This window comes from Schistocerca gregaria, chromosome 6 (genome assembly GCF_023897955.1).
Source record: "Schistocerca gregaria isolate iqSchGreg1 chromosome 6, iqSchGreg1.2, whole genome shotgun sequence".
Lineage (NCBI taxonomy): Eukaryota > Metazoa > Arthropoda > Insecta > Orthoptera > Acrididae > Schistocerca > Schistocerca gregaria.
In genome coordinates this window covers 87,528,569-87,551,291 of record NC_064925.1, presented here as the reverse complement: position 1 = coordinate 87,551,291, position 22,723 = coordinate 87,528,569, and the positions used below count along the sequence as shown (strand labels likewise).

General features: G+C 44.1%; 1 protein-coding gene across 1 annotated transcript in view; it reads right to left on the bottom strand.

The window, feature by feature from the left end:
- LOC126277955 (uncharacterized) overlaps window positions 1-22,723 on the bottom strand; it is a 1,123,821-nt gene that overhangs the window by 418,351 nt on the left and 682,747 nt on the right. The window contains exon 3 of the mRNA XM_049977570.1: window positions 16,888-17,117. Within this exon, the coding sequence (XP_049833527.1) occupies window positions 16,888-17,117 (230 nt within the window). The remainder of the gene's footprint in view (window positions 1-16,887; window positions 17,118-22,723) is intronic.

Below are 22,723 nucleotides of genomic sequence, written 5' to 3'. Positions count from 1 at the left end.
GACTATGATTTTCACCAGCATTACACTCCTTTTTTATGTCACACTTATTCTTGTTGCAGCTTTCGATTTCTCCTTCTCATTTGATTATTTTTGACTTACTTATATGAATACATTTTCGATGCTTTCTGAAGCCATCATTGGTACTGCTACCATAGGAATTCTTTATTGACTGCAATCTTTGTTGCCGGCCGCAGTGGCTGTGCGGTTCTAGGCGCTACAGTCTGGAACCGCGTGACCGCTACGGTCGCAGGTTCGAATCCTGCCTCTGGCATGGATGTGTGTGATGTCATTAGGTTAGTTACGTTATAGTAGTTCTAAGTTCTAGGGGACTGATGACCTCAGAAGTTGTGTCCCATAGTGCTCAGAGCCATTTTGCAATCTTTGTTACACTATAGTTCATATGTAGTTTTCCTTAATTCTACATTTATTTCCGATTTCAGCGACGCGGAATTTCAGTTTCTGGAATTACTGTCTTACATTTGCTTTCTTTGATCCATCAGTCTTTCTTTCTAAAATTTCACCTCTTATCGAACCACGTCACTTGAATTAGTGATAAAGTGTCAAAGTCACCTGCTTGGTTTTGGGAAACTACTGAGAGCTGAAATCATGCTGACACTGGAACTACTCGCGAATTCGAGGCCATTGCATTACGCACATTTCTGGTTTTGAATGCGTTTTTTTCCAGTGGAAATCCTTTACCATAACTCCCATTTGTTATTTTGACACTTTATTAATGTTACAAGAAAAGTGTATAGGAGGTCATGGTGTTCAGTGAGCATTTTCTCTGCTACCCTGTACCTCGCGTAAAAATGTCGAGCTCTTTAGAAAGAGCACAAGATAAATCTCGAACTTGACGGCAAATTAAGGCACTCGAGTGCATAAGAACTACCACATTAACCCATCGCGATGTTAACACCTGTTATTTGCTAACGGTGCGAGGGCGAAAACACGACGCCATTAGCGTCCTAGATGTTGGTAGTTTCGCGGCTACACGATACCTTAATGAGGCGGAAGTGATATTACGGTGATGGATGCGGTGATAATCGCGCCGAGCGGCTGTACGAGGAAGACCGCAGAGCATAACTGCTGTGGTCAAACTCGGGCGGGAACATGGCTGCTGGCGCAGAGCCACGTTAACTGTGTTTGATCAATCGCCCCCATCGGCCAGCATTATGGCAGTCGCCTTCCAGTACGTCTGGGCTGAGATACGGATCACGTAGATGCAATCAGCGGTGGGAGATCTCGTGGACTTGGCGATCCAGTCCAGTGCAGCCAACATAACGAGGCGGCCATCAGACGGCAACTCGGCCGGCCCCCTGGGTTGCGCCACCGTCCCGACAGCCGGAAGACAAGCAGTCCATTCAGGTTTTAATTGGCGACGTCCACAGCGCGTCTCGCTGCCTCCGGACGGCAATCACCGGCCGGACCGCATCACACGTTGCACTTTCCAACCCGTCAGCGCTGTCAATATTCTAACTGGTTTAATAACTCATCTGGGGGCAACGCTATATTGAGTCCCTGCAGTAGGTCTGTTACATACCGTGTACATTCTTTATTGCGTAATGACTATTTCACGAGACTCGAAGTACCGTACTGTTTGGAAAAATTGAAAGACCAAGACCGAGAGATGTCATGACAGGTTTCATGCGGGCTGCCACAAATTCCTCTCCTTTCCTAACCTAGTCATCTCAGAGTAGCACTTGCAACCTACATCCTCAATTATTTACCGGGTGTATTCCAATTCCTGTACTCCTCTGCAGTTTTTACCCTCTACTCTCCTTCTAGTATCACGGAAGTTACTCTCTGACGTCTTACCAGATACCATCCTGTCCCATCTTGTCAGAGTTTTCCATATACACTACAGGCCATTAAAACTGTTACACCAATAAGAAATGCAAATGATAAACGGGTATTCACTGGACAAATATATTATACTAGAACTGACATGTGATTACATTTTCAGGCAGTTTGGGTGCATAGATCCTGAGAAATCAGTACCCAGAACAACCATCTCTGGCAGTAATAACGGCCTTGATACGCCTGGGCATTGAGTCAAACAAAGCTTGGATGGCGTGCACAGTTGCCCATGCAGCATCATCACGATACCATAGTTCATCAAGAGTAGTGACTGGTGTATTGTGACGAGCCGGTTGCTCGGCCACCATTGACCAGACGTTTTCAATTAATGAGAGAGCTGGAGAATGTGCTGGCCAAGGCAGCACTCGAACATTTCCAGAAAGGCCCGTACAGGAACTGCAACATACGGTCGTGCATTATCCTGCTGAGACGTAGGGTTTCGCAGGGATCGAATAAAGAGTAGAGCCACGGGTCGTAACACATCTGAAATGTAACGTCCACTGCTCAAAGTGCCGTCAATGCGAACAAGAGGTGACCGAGACGTGTAACCAGTGGCACCCCATACCATCACGCCGTGTGATACGCCAGTATGGCGTTGACAAATACATGCTTCCAATGTGCGATCGCCGCGATGTCGCCAAACACGGATGCGAGCATCATGATGCTGTAAACAGAACCTGGATTCATCCGAAAACATGACGTTTTGCCATTCGTGCACCCATGTTCGTCGTTGAGTATACCATCGCAGGCGCTCCTGTCTGTGATGCAGCGTCAAGGGAAACCGCAACCGTGGTCTCCGACATGATAGCCCATGCTGCTGCAAACGTCGTCGAACTGTTCGTGCAGATGGTTGTTGTCTTGCAAATAGCCCCTTCTGTTGACTTAGGGATCGAGACGTGGCTGCACGATCCGTTACAGCCATGCGGATAAGATGCCTATCATCTCGACTGCTAGTGATACGAGGCCATTGGGATGCAGCACGGAGTTCCGTATTACCCTCCTGAACCCACCGATTCCATATTTTGCTAACATTCATTGGATCGCGACCAACGCGAGCAGCAATGTCATGATAAGTTAAACCGCAATCGCTATAGGCTACAGTTCGAACTTTATCAAAGTCGGAAACGTGATGGTACGCATTTCTCCCCCCCTACACAAGGCATCTCAACAACATTTGACCAGGGAATGCCGGTCAACTGCTGTTTGTGTATGAGAAATCGGTTGGAAATTTTCCCCATGTCAGCAAGTTGTAGGTGTCGCCACCGTCGCCAACCTCGTGTGAATGCTCTCAAAAGCTAATCATTTGTATATCACAGCATCTTATTCCTGTCGGTTAAATTTCGCCTCTGTAGCACGACATATTCGTGGTGTAGCAGTCTGTGCTTCGCTATAATTCAATACTGCGCTCCAAACGTACATTGTCAGAAATTTCTTCCTAAAATTGAGGCTAGTCTCCTCCTTATGTCCCTCTCGATCCGTCCATCATGATTTACTTTGCAGACTAGGTAGCAGAATTCGTTAACTTGATCTAGTCCGTGATCCTCAATTCCGATGTAATCTACGTGAAATTTTTCCGTATCTCCCGTCTTTTTCCAAGAGTATACATTTCATGATTCTTTATCAGAGTATTCGCTGTCATTCAACGAAATTTGTTGCAGAGCTCAATTAATCTTTCTCCTCTTTTATTCTAGTACCAAGCCCATATCCTCCTGTAAACTTTTCTTATACTCCTTCCCCTACAACCGCATTCCAGTCCCCCATTACTATTAGATTTTCCATCTCCCTTTAAGTACTGAATTACCCGTTTAATATCCTCATATTCTTTCTCCGTCTCTTCATCTTCATCTTCAGCTTGAGACATATGCATGTACATCTGAACTATAATTGTCGGTATTGGTTTGCTGTCAATTCTGATGAGAACCATCCTATCACTAAACTCTTCATAGGAACTCACCCTCCGCTTTACTTTCGTATTCATAATGAATACTACTTCCATTGTACCATTTTGTGCTGCTGTTGATATTATGCTATACTCATCTGACCAGAAATCATTATTATTATTATTATTTAAATTTCACTTCGCTGTCACCGACAATATCTAGATTGAGCCTCTCCATTTCCGTTTTCAGATTTTGCAGCTTTCCTACCACGCTCAAACTTCAGACATTTCACTCCCCGACTCGTAGAACGTTATTCTTTCGTTGATTAGCTATTCTTCCCCTTAGCAGTCCCCTCCTAAAGCGGCAGTACGTTAGGGAAACATAAAATTGCGAAAGAGGGTATGAAAATAACAGACCTCTTTCATCCTACAAATGAAGTAGTCTACAGAGAGAAATCTTAGTGACCACTGAGATCAAGAACCAATTATGTGTCATCATAAAGATATGATGGCGAACAGGGAGTCTCTTATTCATGATTAAAAAGCTAGTTTCGGAAGCTATTGGTCTGAATCTGAGCATCCATGATGCCCTTTTGTCGGAGTTAAAACTCTCTTTAATGTTAAAATTTCCTAGTTTTAGCCCAAAATGCGAGAAGCCGGTTCGGATAAAAAAATATTTCTAACCAGACCTCATTCATCCCTATTAGCATGTGTTGAGAGAAAGGGCTCTAGACTTGAGAAGTAATACGTACAAGCAGTACTAAACAAAACCATCTCATACGGGACATACGGACGATCACTCGGATTAAGTTTAATGTCTTAAGCAACGGCTATGCTTCGGAAAAATTGCAGTTAACGGTCAGGGCCTCCACTGTCCGAGAGAGAACATAGAATGCGTGGAGGAAAATGTCGACTATAACTGTATGAAGGCAATGTGGCGATTCCCGTATCTGACGGTCTTGTATTTGCTTCGGAAATTAGTTGTCCTGTCCACTGTCCAACCTACTTCAAAACTGAAGACTTGCCGTTGTAACTACTGCCTCAGGGAGCATCCACACAAGGCAGGGACTAAACTACAAAATTTAGTTCATTGCAACTAGGCCCTCACTATGTCTGTCTAATCAGAATCAGTGTGTCACTATCTGAACCACAAAAATCAAGGAATAGTTCACTTCTAACAGTAAATCGAATATTATTCGTAAACTAATCACTAATTGACTTATAATTGGGAAATAAATTAGAATCGTACTGAAAAACCCTAATGAAATAGATCACACAGTTCATACAGAGACAACACTATTATTAAAACACTTAAATCACGTTCAAAAGCATTTGGTAATAACATAGTTATATTTCCAGGTAAGTCATACAAGTACTCTATCAAATCCCAGACTACTCTGAAATTCATTAGCATCAGTTAAAGTTCTCTTAAAGAAAATGTCGGTGTTGCTTTATCATTACATGATCATCCCATAACAGAATTTTGTCACTACTTATTGGTGTTTTTTTAATCATTTTAAACGGTGGCTGTCGATAATCTTTATCATTAGCGTCAGTGGCACCCTCTATTTTCTTTCAATAATGTGGTATATACCAAAGAACTTTCCAGATTTTCACAAACTGCCAAGGTATCTTTGTAACAATAATGCAGCACTGGAAACTGTTAACTGTCGTGCTAATATGTGTTTTACATGTGTACTTATTTCAGTTTTGGCTGTGAGCAGGTGTACTTCCAGTGTGCCTATGTTTTAGTTTTCTCTGTTAAATCGTGGCGCCGTATACAATTGATATACAACATGAAACTTCCTGGCAGATTAAAACTGTGTGCCCGACCGAGACTCGAACTCGGGACCTTTGCCTTTCATATCAACGCACACTCCGCTGCAGAGTGAAAATCTCATTCTGATATACATGTTCTACACTACCGTTATATACTATACTTGTATCCGTATTTATATTTGTACCACTACAATAACGGTAACCGTTAATGTTGATCTACTTCCATCATTGTCATGTCATCAGTTATGGTTTGCACTACATGCCTCTTATTTAACTTTTAGCTGGCTAAATGACCGTTAGCTGCCAGAGGCAAAATAAATAAATAAATAAATAAATTCTCGACTTGCCGTCGGTCAAACATCGCCAGTAGACAGCTACTTAGTCCATTTGTGGCACCTTACAGCATCTTTCACAAGTATCCCATCACTCTGTACCATATTTCGTAACATTAAATGAAGAGTAAGCTACAGGGATGGACGGGTAACATACAGTATATGCAAGAGCAAGAGGGAATAATAAGAGCGGACGTCGAAGAACGAAGTGCTTGGATTAAAAAGGGTGTAAGACAGGGATGTAATCTTACGCCCTGCTGTTTAATCTGTACATCGAAGAACCAATGAAGGAAATAAAAGAAAGGTTCAGGAGTGAAATTAAAATACAAGGTGAAAGGAATCAATGCCACGATTCGCGGATGACATTGATACCCTCAGCGAAAGTAAAGAAGAATTACATGATCTGCGGAATGGAATGAACAGTCTAATGAGAACAGAATATGGATTGTCGGTAGATTGAAGAAAGGCGAAAGTAATGAGAAGTAGCAGAAATGGGAAAAGCTAGAAACTTAAGGCTTGATGGGCAAGAAATAGATGAAATTAAGGACTTCTGTTACCTAGGTAGTAAAATAATCAATGAAGGACGGAGCAAGGAGAGGGGGGGAGGGACATCAAAAGCAGGCTAGCAGTGGCAAAAAGAGCATTCCTGGTCATGAGAAGTCTACTAGTATCAAACATAAACCTTAATTTGAGGAAAAAATTTCTGAGAATGTACGTTTGGAGCACAGCATCGTACGGTAATGTAACATGGACTCTGGGAAAACCGGAATAGAAGAGAATCGAAGCATTTGAGATGTGGTGGTACACACGAATGTTGAAAATTCGATGGACTGTTTAGTAAGGAACGAGGAGGTTCTGCGCAGAATTGGAGAGGAAAGGAATACGTGGAAAACATTGTCAAGGAGAAGCAACAGGCTGACAGGACATCGGTTAAGACATCTCTGGTACTAGTGGGGCAAAAGCTGTAGAGGAAGACAGAGATTGGAATACATCCAGCAAATAATTGAGGTCCTAAGTTTGCAAGTGCTGCTCTGAGAATAAGAGGTTGGCACAGATGAGGAATTCGTGGCGGGCCGCATCAAACCAGTCATAAGACTAACGACTATAAAAAGTACAATGATATTCTTCAGCTTGGACATGCGTGTATACTCAGCTGCCCATTTGCCGAACGTTACGCGAAACGTAATAACATATCGGTAATAGGCGCACGCTTACAACGGTTTCCAGCAACTTCTATGAAAAGATGATGTCGATATGTTTATTAGTTGCGTTTGCATTTTTGAGTATTTGTCATTTGTTGCAGCAACTGGGTGCATTCAATGTGTTCTGGATATGCCGTGTTTGAAGCAGCTCATTAATATCAGCACAAAGAATTGGGTTAAGGAGTACTTGAATAGATCGAAAGTCGTGACATATATCAGCAATATTACAAGCGAATAGAATGAGATGGTTCAAATTTCACGCTGATATAGTTGTTAATAGGAATGTGAGTATAAGCATTCATTACGAAAGGAAATTAAAATAAAAAAGAAGAATATTAAACATTAATTCAGAAGCTTCAGAGGCGCCTAACGCCAAACATAAGACAGATAAAGAGATACTTAAAATAAGACGACCTCTACCGCATGAAAAGGTACAATCACAGACGGCGACGTTCAGTACGACAGTCCAAATATGCAACTCGTACTTGATACGGCGTTAAATGCCATTTGCATTTCATCTAGGAGAAACGGGGCGTTCCTTTCGTGGGCGTGTGTATTCAACAGTAATTTTGATTTGCATTCTATTACCATACAGAGATCAGGTTATGGCGCATTTTTAATGTCGTCTGACGGCGCCAGTGAATTACAGAGCAGTAAAGTCTGTCCTTAGGGAGGGGCATTGTTGTGACGGCTTCTGGTGTTGAATAGAGATGGGGATATAGGGGGAGGGGGGGGGGAGAGGAGAGTGGGTGTGAAGCATATGTGTGTAGTTTGTCTACGTGCCAACGACTGTTCTACCTGCACCGAGTCTGAGACTGGTATGGAAGGAGGTAGCGGATGAATTTTATTAATAATCGTAGTGTATACATTAGGGGGATGTGTATCAGAGCGACAGCGAAGTAAAGGTGTAGTATTATTGGTAATAATGATAAGGTTATGTTTTTCTCCCTCATATGAGAAATTACGTATCTGAAAATAGGTCGAAAGTTGAGAACTAGACGTAAGATTCCAAAGTGCTATTTCGACAAGAGAAAGCGTACTCACGTTAGTAAGGAAAGTGCTGCCGTGGCATCCTAGTGAGAGAACATGTTTAGAATTCCTGCTGCCTTCCTCTGATGTGACCGATTTCATTAAAATCGATCATTTCAGTGGCAGTGGACGAGCTGGTGAGTACAACGCGCACAAAAGTGCGAGTGACACCCTGCAACAAACGAGGCTGATGCTAGAGCGTTAGTGGTAGGTTCAGTCACTGGTGGTAGTCTTCAAAACAGGACCCATCTGAGTATACACAAGTGTGCATGAGGACGCGCCTCAGGCAAATCACATTTGAGTTGGTTCGTTCCGCTCCTCGGAATTTGCTACACGTCGTTTTCCTTGAGCCTGCACGGGTAATGAGATATTTGCCTTCAAGCCAAACCCTAGGACCCGTCTCTACGAAACTGCCCTTTTTACTGGCACTGAAGTGATCGATTTTGATGAAATTTATCACAGCGTAAGGACACGCTCCAGAATCGAAAAAAGAGTCGCACAAAAACAGGCCTAATGTGAAAAACCTCATCTTTTGTATCGAGTGAATATGCCACCAAAAAAGTTGCATCTCCCAAGATTCGCAAGACGGTAATTATGCCATACATATGTACGATCAGAAAAAGTATTTGAACTCCGCTGTTTAGCTTTTAAGGCCTCATGTTCACTATTCTATACAGTATATTTCTTGAACTCTTTTGTACCCAGATCATTATATGAGTATTGGATTTCCAGTTAAGCGTGTTGTCCATGCATCAATTGACCAGTGTCTGTTGAAGGTTGCATAACTGTTTAAATCTATCTGTGGGAACATATTACTACACAGAAAACTATTTTATCCTGTCACAGATATCTGGTAATGGGTATCATAATTTTCTTATTTAATTTGCCACACCAATGTCTTATCAAGTCGTGAAAGTAATTTTCGATACCCATTAATGCATACAAAGTCTCCCATTTTCTCTTCTTTCTACGACAACTGCTTTTCTTCCTGTGTAAAGACAGCAATAATGCACAATTATCCTTAATTAAAACCTGATCAAAATACAGACGGCTCTGAACTTCTACATTTTTTGTTCAAATGGTTCAAAAGGGGCTAAGCACTATCGACTTAACATCTGAGATCATCAGTCCCCTAGACTTAGAAACTACTTAAGTAACCTAAGGACAGCACACACATCCATGCCCCAGGCAGGATTCGAACCTGCGACCGTCGCGGGCGCGCGGTTCCGGACTGAAGCGGCTAGTCATTTTCTGTGTATGAAAGAAATGAAAATAAACATGATCTTTAAAAATGAGTGTCACATATTCTTAGAGGAGGTAGCATCGGTCAGAACTACAGTGAAAAGCCAAAGAAATGGGTACACTTGTCTAATATCGTGTAGCACCCCGCGAGAACGCAGAAGTGCTGCAACACGACGTGGCGTGTACTCGACTAATATCTGAAATAGTACTGCACGGAACTGATACCATGAATCCTGCATGGCTGTCCATAAATCCGTAAGGTGAGAGACGGTGCAGATCTCTTCTGAACAGCACGTTACAAGGTATCCTACATATGCTCAATAATGTTCGTGTCTGGGGAGTCTGGTGGCCATCAGAAGTGTTTAAACTCAGAAGAGGGTGCCTGGAGCCACTCTGTAGCAATTCTGGATGTGTGGGGTGTCGAATTGTGCTGCCTGAATTGCCCTCGTCGGCCTGAATGCACCGTGGACATCAATGGGTGCAGGTGATCAGACAGGATGCTTACGTCACCTGTCAGAGACGTATCAGGGGTCACATATCACTCCAACTACACACGCCCCACACAATTACAGAGCCTCCAGAGGATCTATGGTTTAATGCCGTTGTCTCCATACCCGTACAAGTCCATCCGCTCGATATAATTTGGAACGAGACTCGTCCGATCAGGCACCATGTTCCCAGTCGTCAACAGTCCGACCCCAGTGGTGACGGTCCGAGGCGAGGTGTAAAGCTTTATATCATGCAGTCATCAAGGGTACACGAGTGGTGGGCCTTCAGCTCCGAAAGCCAGTATCAGTAATTTTTCGTTGAATGGTTCGTACGGTGACATTTATTGATGCCCCAGCACTGAAATCTGCAGCAATTTGCGGAAGAGTTGCACTTCTGTCACGTTGAACGATTCTCTTCAGTCGTCGTTGGTCCCGTTCTTGCAGGCTCTTTTTCCGGATCAGCAATGTCGGAGATCTGACGTTCTATTGGATTCCTGATATTCACGGTACACTCGTGAAATGGTCGTACTGGAAAATCCCCACTTCATCGCTCCATCGGAGATACTGTGCCCCATCGCTCGTGCGCCGACTGTAACACCAAGTTCAAACTCTTTTAAATCCTGATAACCTGTCGCTGTAGCAACAGTAACCGATGTAACAACTGTGCCAGACACTTGTCTGACGCAGGCGTTGCCGACCGCAGTGCCGTATTCTGGCTCTTTACATATCTCTGTATTTGAATACGCATGCCTATGCCACTTTCTTTGGCCAGTGAATGGGGAGACCATGCTAGCCGACCTCATCGAGCAATGATTCGCCCACGAGAAGTTGCCGCAGGATGTGCAGGAAACTGAGTGATGCCCCGTCACGCATACGCCACATCGTTATCTTTCTGCAGGAGTAATGGTTTGCAATAGCGCTGGTAATTCATCGCGCAGAAATCATAAATACACAGCACATCCTAAGGGGCTCGCAGACGCTGAATGTTGAATGCCTCAGAGCGGTATTGACAGTTTGCACTCCGCGCTGAAGAAGACTGCAGGAATTTAAATGTATTGACGCAGTACACATCTGTTCCCACCGATACTTCGCGATTTGCGGACGTGTAAACAACTGCACAGCGACGTAAAATGAATGTGAGTACATCAGGAAAAACAGATGCAAGGAATCATCTCTTTAAGAGCATTCAGCTGAGTAGTTTGATTCCATGTTTAATATTTAATCAGTAATTAACTGCAGAAACAGTCGACAAAAGAATTTAACTGCAAGGAAGTAACATTGCAACTGCTTATTCGTTCGTTTCAGAAACTTCAATGATTTAGTACAGAAAAACATAATAGCACTACCCACCTATCCTCCGTAATAATGTACCTCACTCTTCTCAGAACTGTAGAAACTGTAAATAAGATGTAACAAGTTTCACCAATTCGTTAAAAGATTTCTTGCCGGTCGGACTGGCCGATTGGTTCTAGGCGCTAGAGTCTGGAACCGCGCAACCGCTACGGTCGCAGGTTCGAATCCTGCCGCGGGCATGGATGTGTGTGATGTCCTTGGGTTAGTTAGGTTTAAGTAGTTCTAAGATCTAGGGGACTGATGACCACAGCAGTTAAGTCCCATAGTGCTCAGAGCCATTTGAACCATTTTTTTTTAAGTTTCCTAGTTCATACTGCTTCTGCTCCAAGATCTCTTTGCACGTTAGTGTAGCCTTCCAAGCCACTTTTTCGCCCATCACCTCTTCCTCTTGCTGCTCTTCTTGCAGCACGACTGCAACCCATCGCAAAACATGCTAGTTCCGCATCATCTAGCGCCCACATGTTCGATACAGAATTCTACCTGACGCGTTCCGCGCAGCGATGTTGTGGCGTTCTTGGCCTCGCATTGACACAGCATTATTGCTCAATAAATACTGAGTGTGTGAAGTCCCATTTAATCTGCTCAATAAAGTGTATTGGTCTATGGGTCTGCCACCCACAACTCCTGCTCATCCTGATTCCTCACCTCCACGATAGCCCGAGGATTTGCATCTGTCCTCAAGGGGATACTGTGGCATTTTACTACGCCGCCTCCTGTGTCCACTTGTACCATTCAATACCATACATTACCTCGTTACCAACAAAACCGACCGTATTTCATCAGGCATACAGTTGTAAGAAATCTTCTTCTAGTTTCGTCGAATACTACTTCCTGTAGGAATACGTGGCACTTTCTCTTTAAGGAGACCCTGTAGCTACAGCGCTAACGATACAGTCACATTACAAAGCAATTGAAAATAAATTTTAGATGTAGTACTGCTACATGTAACAGGAGTTCTGAGAGTTAAAGGTCCCCGGTTCCAATATGTCGTCTGGTGAATATGTGCTAATATGTTCTCGTTGAAGTCGAAAATCACTCTACTAATCGATGTTACCTTCAGTGTTGTTGAGAATGATGATTACCTTTTGTTACACGATAGTGTAATGGAACTCGAGTTTCTATACGTCCTCTGGTGGATATGTGCTAATATCTTGAAGTGGAAGTCGAAAATCCCTTTACTAATGTGTGTTTTCCTCACCTTGGAGAGAATGTCGAATATCTTTTGTTACACGATAATGAAATGGAACTCTGGTTCCTATATGTCCTCTGGTGAATATCCCTTTAGTAATCGATGTTTTCTTCACCCTTGGTGAGAATGGCGATCACCTTCTGTTACACGATAATGTTCCTGTTCCATCTTACTGTCGACATGGCGATCAAAGCATGGTAGCGACAGCAAGAATGGCGGTTATCGCTGAAACAATCGGTTTTCGTTTCCTTTCATTTACGTCTATAGTCTCAAACGTTTTGCTAACAGAGTACAGGTTTCGGTCTATAATGACCATCACCATATCTGTTTCTTTTTTTTTTTAAAAAAAAAAAGAAACAGTCCCAATGTACTGCAGCCGTGTTGGCATCTTCAAATGTTAAATGCAGAATCAGCACCAGCATCGTCACTACGGCTGCAGTACATTAGGACTTTGTTTTTATAAAACAGATCTGATGATGGTCATTACAGACCGAAACCGGTAATCTGTTAACAAAAATCTTGTGACCCTGGACGTAAATTAAAGGAAGCTTATTGTACATACAGGTCATTGTTTTATTCGCGACAATGTCGCAGCTTCTGAATCGGCTTTCGCTTATATCGGTATTATTCCATGCCAGTTTAACTTTACTGCTAAGACCGCTCAAAATAAACCCTTTCTGAAATAAACAATTTTTGGTTTTTATTTCTATTTACTGAATAAACGTAAAAACCGAACAAAAATTGAAACTTTTGGCTGTCTCAGTTTCAAAATACATAGACTCAAAATATTTAATTAAATAGGTAAATAAAAGAAAACTTAGTCTGTCCATTGTTCTTTTCTTGGAAAGTGATTAGTATCTAAGTAGTATAGAAATCTCCTGTCTACTGTTACCTATAATTTTTTTCAAACTCCGCTCAAAAATCATGTTTGAAACATGGATTATACCACTATTTGGACATTCCGAATAGTCAGTGAAAAATGACGTTGAAGAACTCTATTTTTCGTTTTAGTTTATCCATTAAGGGCTACAAACAGGTAAAGGCATATTACATACACACAGGCACCATATCAGCTACTTTCTATTTTTATTGTATTCTATGAATTAATTGTTACTATTTTAATTTATTACTTTTACTATAATTTAGTAGTTCATAGAAATGGCAGACAAATCTTTAATATTTTAAAGCAAATGTGGCGTTGTACTTCATTGCTATGCCATTTGGTAAAAATATTTCCAGACTAGGGTCGGTGTTACTCTGTAATACGACGGATGTCTGACAACGAGAAACTACCGAGTACATGTCTTGCACGCTGCACGTGCACACTCGACAATAAGGACATTATTGTCTCAGCAATGCTGCGAGAATTGGTATTCCATGTATTTGTTGCTTGTTCGCCTCATTAGCTGAGGATTGCCACGCACGGGGGCCCGGGTTCGATTCCCGGCTGGGGAAGGAGATTTTCTCCCATCAGGCACTGGCTGTGGTGCTATCCTCACATCATTTCATCCCCACTGTCGCGACGCGCAGGTCTCCCAATGTGGCGTCGCACTCAACAAGACTTGCACTTGGCGACAGCACTTCCCGACTGGGTACTCCAGGCCACTGACGCCATACGCTTAACATACCAAAGAAGAGGAAACACGTAATGGTGTCGCAATATTTACGCAGTGAAAAGTAGTGTACGACGAAATAGTTGTATTGACTGACAAAAGAAAAATACTCCACCACAAAAAAGAGCGAGAAACATGGTGAACAGTATGGGGAAGGCGAGAACACAAATATGTGATTATGTGGTAGTGATAAAAATGGTAGTGCGACCTCCAGACAGGATGTGAGGAAACGCAGATCATCAAATCGTAAGAAATTAATTTTTTTACAAAACTCGCGAAGTGGCCTGTTTCATAATCCGTGCATCGCTGCGGTCCGGTCCCAGGTCGACGGGCACGTGCACCTTCCGCCGACCACTGGCGACAACATCGATGTACTGTGGAGACCTCACGCCCCACGTGTTGATCAATTCGGCGGTACGTCCACCCGGCCTCCCGCATGCCCACTATACGCCCTCGCTCAAAGTCCGTCAACTGCACATACGGTTCACGTCCACGCTGTCGCGGCATGCTACCAGTGTTAAAGACTGCGATGGAGCTCCGTATGCCACGGCAAACTGGCTGACACTGACGGCGGCGGTGCACAAATGCTGCGCAGCTAGCGCCATTCGACGGCCAACACCGCGGTTCCTGGTGTGTCCGCTGTGCCGTGCGTGTGATCATTGCTTGTACAGCCCTCTCGCAGTGTCCGGAGCAAGTATGGTGGGTCTGACACACCGGTGTCAATGTGTTCTTTTTTCTATTTCCAGGAGTGTATAACTAACAAAACTGTGTCGTTATAGATCCTACTGATGATGCCTTAGAACAGGAGAAGGCGAAACGCGTATGGGATAAAGTAACTAGCAGCAGGAAAAGGCAGTTTTATTTACAAAACAAGTAAAGGGACATTGTTTGCGATGTCTGTTTCTAATGCGATGAGGCGTGCCATATTGCCAATCTTTAAGATATGGTTCCTTCACAATGGAATGAGATATGGCTCTCCATCTGGCTTTAAAAGTAATTTCGATTTGTTGATTATGTTTGCAACACAGTACTCTATGACGGAACATGCAGTGAATGGAAACTACCCAGCAACCATATATTTCATTGCAAACTCTTCACATTATATGTGGTAAACTTTTAACTTGGAGGCATCATAATAGCTACGTTCAATAAAGGAAAGGAAACTAATTCATTACCAAACAGTAATATGAAACTAAAAGACGCGAAAGATGTTTTTGACTAAATAATCGCTTGATGCGTAGTGAGGAAAATATGGACGGCTTATTTCAATAGCGGTACAAGTCCATTTTTGTTTATTGTGAGATACAGAGTCCTAAAGTTAAATGAGCGCTGAAAAGTCTGCAGTTGAGATACCAGAAATATACATGCATATGCCTTCTTGCTAGAGATGAACCTTTCGTTCTGTTTGTTTGGATCATTAATTGTAGAAGCATTATAGGCAGAAAAGTGGAGGTAATGGACTTGTGCCACTATTGAAATAAGCCCTTCATATACTAATGTGAAAATAGTGTTTTCTGTTTATGAGGCTGAAACTAAAGCTTTTACGGAATACTAACTTCAGTAACAGATGTAACTTTGTATTAGTTGCGTAGAAGATTTTATAGAGGTCTGTTGTTTGCAATCCAAATAATGCAAAATCCAGTCTGAGTACTGCCTTTTCGTGCAAACTGCATGCCCTAATAAGCCTGTTCATGTACTTGCAAAACATTCAACACGTGAAGCATGAGAAGGACTGTGATTGGTCGATGCACCGCCGCCAGCACTCAGCCCAAAGAGAGGTCGACAAAAAGTAATTGAGAACGTCAGCAATCGTGAATAATTTAATGTTTATAAAGAATCCCCCTCGACTGCAAATAGAAACCGGATGTTGACCTATGTTTCGGTGTGGATAACCAAGCCTTTTTCGGAACACACTAAAACTACGAACTATCTATAGAGGCATGGTCCAACATTAATACAGAACGCCCGAAAGGGCAAAAGACTCGCATAAAATCTAAAATAAACGGTATGTGTGTACCATGTCAATAGCTGTACTTAGCTCAAACGTCAGAAGCGTGTTTCCTCAACCCAGCCAATGTTTAGTGGGCTGCAGGCTCTCAGGTAAACTCATAAAAGTAATTTTATCGACGTTTACCCCCCCCCCCCCCAATTGGGGGGGGGGGGGGCAGATGAAATGAGTACTCACATGCAAGTAGAGGAAGTAGATAGCAGATCAGCGAAGTAGATAGAGTGGGCACTCACATAGAAGTAGAGGGACTGGGTACTCACATAGAAGTCGAGGAGTAGACAGCAGAGTAGTTCGAGTGGGTAGTCGATGAAATAGAGGGAGTAGATAGTGGAGTGGAGGAGAAGGTAGAGTGGACATTCACTTAAAAATAGATGGAGTAGATAGAGTAGGTAGTCATACTGTATAGAAGTAGAGGGAGCAGATAGCACAGTAGCAGAGTAGATGGAGTCAGTACTCACGTAGATGTGGAGGGAGCAGATAGTGGGTACCTGTATAGAAGTAGAGAAAGTAGATAGCGCATCAGCAGAGTAGATGGAGCAGGTACTCGCGTAGAAGTAGAGGGAGTAGATGGCAGAGTAAATATAGTGGGTACTCATATAGAAGTAGAGGGAGTAGGTAGCAGAGTAGATGGGGTCAGTGACTCACATAGAGGTAGAGGGAGCAGATAGTGGGTACTCACATAAAAGTAAAGTAGATAGCAGAGCAGCAGAGTAGATGGAAGAGGTACGTAGAAGTAGAGGGAGTAGATGGCGGAGTAGATACAATGGGTACTCACATAGAAGTAGAGGGAGTAGGTAGCAGATTAGATGGAGTCAGTGACTCACATAGAAGCAGTGGGAGTAGATAGAGCGGGTACTCACATAGAAGTAGAGTAAGTAGATAGCAGAGCAGCAGAGTAAATGGAGCAGGTACTCACGTAGAAGTAGAGGGAGACGGGGTGCGTCTTGGCGGGCACGCAGGCGAGCGTGTCGGAGTGGCAGCAGCCGGTGTCGTCGGCGCACTGGTGCAGCGACGCGCAGTGCGGGATGTAGCGCTTGTTGGGCTGCGGGAACACGTCTTTGACACGGACCAGCCGCGGCACAGGCCACCTGCACTCGTGTTCGCGGTTCACGCGCAGCGCGTTCTCCACCGCCAGCCGCACCTCGTCTGCAACACGACAGCACGGGACGGACCTGAAGAGAGGCGCTTCTAGAATGGAAATGAGGCACTGGTCAGGGTAAGGCTTCTAGATGGACGACGTAAAATTTCATCCCGATCAGTGCGCGATAAAGTTAAACAGCAAACAAAGTAAGGGCGTATTAGGTACAAAAATAAAATGCGTCTGAGAAGTGTGATGAATAGCCTCAAAAATCCAGAGAAAAAAAGAGTTAGAAACAACCCTTCAAAGTAATCATTAGCTAAAACACACTTCTGACCGCGGTCGCATGCGTGTTCGAAACTGTCAACAAACGTTTCTTAATCTATCATACGCCGCAAGCCATCTGAAGGTGTGTGGTGGAGGGTACTTTTTTACCACTGATCCCTCCAGCCCGGTCCCATTCGCGAATAGTGCGTAGGAAGAATGATTGCTGATAAGCTTCTTGTAGTAGCTCTGATTTCTCCAGTTTTCTCCTCATGGTCATTACGCAGGACATATGCAGAGGAAAGTAATACAGAGGGGTCCAAAAAAGGTATCCACTGTTTAAACGTCCATAACTGGCAAAGTAATTCACGGAGTTGTCTCATCTTGGTAGTGTAATAGTTTGTAGTTCCGGCAATCGCCACTCAAGCGTTCTATTGCGTTGTTTTGTTCCTGATCATCTGACTTTAGACCATTTACTTGCATAGAACATCGAGTGAAATTTTAATGTCCACTGATTTATGGTCGGTACTGAACGAAAAAGTTGACATCAACGTCATGGTCAGTCACACATCAAGACGTTTCACTCTGTACTTTGGAGTATAAATACTGCTGCGACTGATCGAACTCATTTATATTTTTCGTGTATTAAGAAGTGATAGTGGAGATCCGTAAATAATAAAAATATACTTGTTGCATGGAGCGATTGTGGTGTTGTTGCGCCGCAGGAGGAGCAGAGATTGCCCAACTCTGGCGTTGCTGAGGACGAAGCTCTCTCCTGCTTTTAGACGTTAAGCCGCCTGCCTTGAGTAAGCGGAACGCCGCAAGTACCGTGAAAGCAATCGGAGATTGTTGCCGCAGTAGCGGCGCGATGCTGTAGACCGACTAACAGCGAGTGTTGTGGCGCACAGGAACTTCTTGTCTTATAGGGAAGGCCATGAAATACAACCGGTCACGCATTTCCATTACAGATGTTTAGAGGAACGTTTCTAGTTCTTGGTTCGATTCCCGGCGGGGTCAGGGATTTTCTCTGCCTCGTGATGGCTGGGTGTTGTGTGATGTCCTTAGGTTAGTTAGGTTTAAGTAGTTCTAAGTTCTAGGGGACTGATGACCATACATGTTAAGCCCCATAGTGCTCAGAGCCATTTGAACCATTTTTCTAGTTCTTGCCACATCACTGGGCTCTTGTCATTAGTGCTACGAACTCTACATGAATACGTCAACACGGAAACTGAAAGAAAGGCATTGAAAACTTTCTCTTTATTTCCGTTGTAATCGCTGAAGCGAATTGTAGCAAGGCGATTCATTGATTCTCACTTCAAAATAATCTATCCTGACTTTTAAATCAGTAGCAGTTTGTAAGAAATTGTAAGGCTTAATCTGTCTATGATATTTACGTAACTTCCACAACTATTTGTAACTTATATTTCCTTTGTGTTTTTCTCATTGTGGCTTTTTTATGTATAACATGTCGCACGCAAAAAAATATATTGCTAAAAAGGATCTGTAGGTGCCTATTACTTCTTTCGACTCCATAATATTATTACTAGTAGAATATTCTACAGTGTGATTCAGAATTCCTGTAGTGGAGGAGACTCAAGACAGCAAAGCCCTTGGCCAGAAACGCTCCATTTGCTACACAAACGACTTTGGACGATGAAAGGCAATACACACTGACACTGACAGAGGTCGGTGTCTCGTATCACTTTCTGTCTTGGATGAAGTCATTCATATGGCATCGTAGAACAACCTCATGTACATCAGTTATCACGGGCGTGATCGAGGAAGGCGGTGCAATACAGAACGGCTGAGAAAGCGTTGCCCGTATACAACGACATGCTGGTCATCAATGGTGAAAGTGGACGAAGGTCAGTGCAAACGTGATTTGCGATGAGGAAAACCCATATGCTACACACCCACATAGATTTCAACATCGTTTCGGTATTAATGTGACGGCTGGTATTATCCATGCTAATCTGACTGGCCCGCGTATTCTACTGCCCTGTATAACGGCTCACAGCTACTTGGCCTTCTTGCAAGGCGTACTGGTGCGGCATTTGGGGGATGTGGCACTGTGTATCCACCCGACGATGTGGTTCCAGCAACGACCGCCAACACGGGGACAGGTGGGTAGGTTGTAGTGGACCGATTCGTTGACCACTGCGATCACCCTGTTTAACACCTCTGGGCCTATGTGGAGAGTAGTGTTTATGAGACTCCTGTGTGGTCACAGAACAATCTCCTCTCCCGTGGGTAATGGATGCAGCGAAGGCCATTCATAGCACGCCTGGACTTTTGGGCCGTATGTATGTGAATATTGTCCTCAGTTACACTTTCTGCAATGAAACTCGTGGTCACCACTTCGAGCGTACGTTGTACTCCACACAGGTACGAGTTGGTGGATGCATATACGGCGTATCTTTTGACGTTCTTTCAAAGTCGTTTATCTTCCAAAAAGGCGCATTTCCGGACATGGGTTTACTACCAAATATTGCTGTCCAGAGCGCCCTCTACAACACCTGTACCTGTGTAATAGTGATTCTTACTTAGCCCGTATATGTAATTAAACCATGTTATCGTAATTCAGTTTAGGTTCAGTTTGTTTCTGTGTTAGGCACAAGATGACTAGTTCATGTGAAGTTCTGCATGAACTGCAAGGCACTCGTAGTTAGGGTAAACATTTTCATGTTAAGTTCCGGTTTTGCAACCAGAGACAGTGTTAAAAATTCTGATTGCGTTTAAACACACATGGTAAGATGTCGCAAATGTCATATCAAACCGCATTTTCAGAAGATACAAATTGCTTTATTTTCGTAAGCAGGTAACTGCACAACGTAGCTTCTTTGAAAGTAGGAATACACGTCTTAAAAACGACGAATACTTCGCCGTATCTTATTGATCTACACGTTAATAACGGAAGCGTACTCTAAACTTCGTAATCTACTTTCCTTATCCACAGTCCTTTTTATCCCATTTAGATTTGAAGTATCCCAGTAGTGATGTAGTTGCAGACGCGCATTCACGCAAAATAACTCTGTATGCGCAGCATAGCAGTAGAAAGTAAATGGCGAAAATGATCGAGTTTACTGACCTGTTTAAAATTAAATAACAGGCGATACACTAGTATGAAGTATTCGGGAAGAGTTCACATATTATGAGCAACATAAATGCACTAGCTGAGTCAGAAGTATTTGGTGGATAGCAGTTGCTCATACTGCTCTGCAGAAAATAAGTGGCAAATACACTCCTGGAAATTGAAATAAGAACACCGTGAATTCAATGTCCCAGGAAGGAGAAACTTTATTGACACATTCCTGGGGTCAGATACATCACATGATCACACTGACAGAACCACAGGCACATAGACACAGGCAACAGAGCATGCACAATGTCGGCACTAGTACAGTGTATATCCACCTTTCGCAGCAATGCAGGCTGCTATTCTCCCATGGAGACGATCGTAGAGATGCTGGATGTAGTCCTGTGGAACGGCTTGCCATGCCATTTCCACCTGGCGCCTCAGTTGGACCAGCGTTCGTGCTGGACGTGCAGACCGCGTGAGACGACGCTTCATCCAGTCCCAAACATGCTCAATGGGGGACAGATCCGGAGATCTTGCTGGCCAGGGTAGTTGACTTACACCTTCTAGAGCACGTTGGGTGGCACGGGATACATGCGGACGTGCATTGTCCTGTTGGAACAGCAAGTTCCCTTGCCGGTCTAGGAATGGTAGAACGATGGGTTCGATGAGGGTTTGGATGTACTGTGCACTATTCAGTGTCCCCTCGACGATCACCAGAGGTGTACGGCCAGTGTAGGAGATCGCTCCCCACACCATGATGCCGGGTGTTGGCCCTGTGTGCCTCAGTCGTATGCAGTCCTGATTGTGGCGCTCACCTGCACGGCGCCAAACACGCATACGACCATCATTGGCACCAAGGCAGAAGATCATTGGCACCAAGGCAGAAGCGACTCTCATCGCTGAAGACGACACGTCTCCATTCGTCCCTCCATTCACGCCTGTCGCGACACCACTGGAGGCGGGCTGCACGATGTTGGGGCGTGAACGGAAGACGGCCTAACTGTGTGCGGGACCGTAGCCCAGCTTCATGGAGACGGTTGCGAATGGTCCTCGCCGATACCCCAGGAGCAACAGTGTCCCTAATTTGCTGGGAAGTGGCGGTGCGGTCCCCTACGGCACTGCGTAGGATCCTACGGTCTTGGCGTGCATCCGTGCGTCGCTGCGGTCCGGTCCCAGGTCGACGGGCACGTGCACCTTCCGCCAACCACTGGCGACAACATTGATGTACTGTGGAGACCTCACGCCCCACGTGATGAGCAATTCGGCAGTACGTCCACCCGGCCTCCCGCGTGCCCACTATACGCCCTCGCTCAAAGTCCGTCAACTGCACATACGGTTCACGTCCACGCTGTCGCGGCATGCTACCAGTGTTAAAGACTGCGATGGAGCTCCATATGCCACGGCAAACTGGCTGACACTGACGGCGGCGTGCACAAATGCTGCGCAACTAGCGCCATTCGACGGCCAACACCGCTGTTCCTGGTGTGTCCGCTGTGCCGTGCGTGTGATCATTGCTTGTACAGCCCTCTCGCAGTGTCCGGAGCAAGTATGGTGGGTCTGACACACCGGTGTCAATGTGTTCTTTTTTCCATTTCCAGGAGTGTAATTTTATATTTGTATCGGAATAACCTGCCAGCAATACGTTAGAAACACCCTTAAAGCCTTTCTAAAATAGTGTTCTGATTTCCAGCTGTTGAATCTTAAATTTCTATCACTACGTGTGTGATGTTTATTTCTTGTTTGTGGAGACATTCCTGAATAAATGTTTCACGGAACTCCTGCGCCGTCAGATTTGTCACTCTAGAGTTTTCGGAGATTTTCTCTACCGTTATCGTAAGGAGATATTTGAGCTGGCCGAATTACAGGGTATTTATAATTAAACGTTCCCTATTTAACACGTCATAACATGGAAACTAATTGCAGTATGAATACCAAACCTGGTAGCATTAATGTCCAGCACAAGGGGAAGAGAAATAATGCAGAATCCATTCAAAGTGAAACACTTAATCTGCTGCTACGGTACATCATACCATTAAACACCGATACCATTACTACCACAAAAGTGGCTCAGTATGGCGCCCATCAGTGTCCAGAAGAGTCTGAAAGCGCAGGATTGCATTCTGCACAGCAGAACGAAGCACGTCCGTAGGTATGCTGGCTACCTCTCCTAATATGCTCCGCTTCAGATCAGCAAATTTTCCCCTGGTACGTCCTATCATTCAGGCAGCCCAACAACCAAAAACCATAGGGACTGAGATCAGGTGATCGTGCCGACCAAGTATTTGGAAACGATCGGCTGATAATTCGTTACCGAATGTGTTTCAGAGAAGC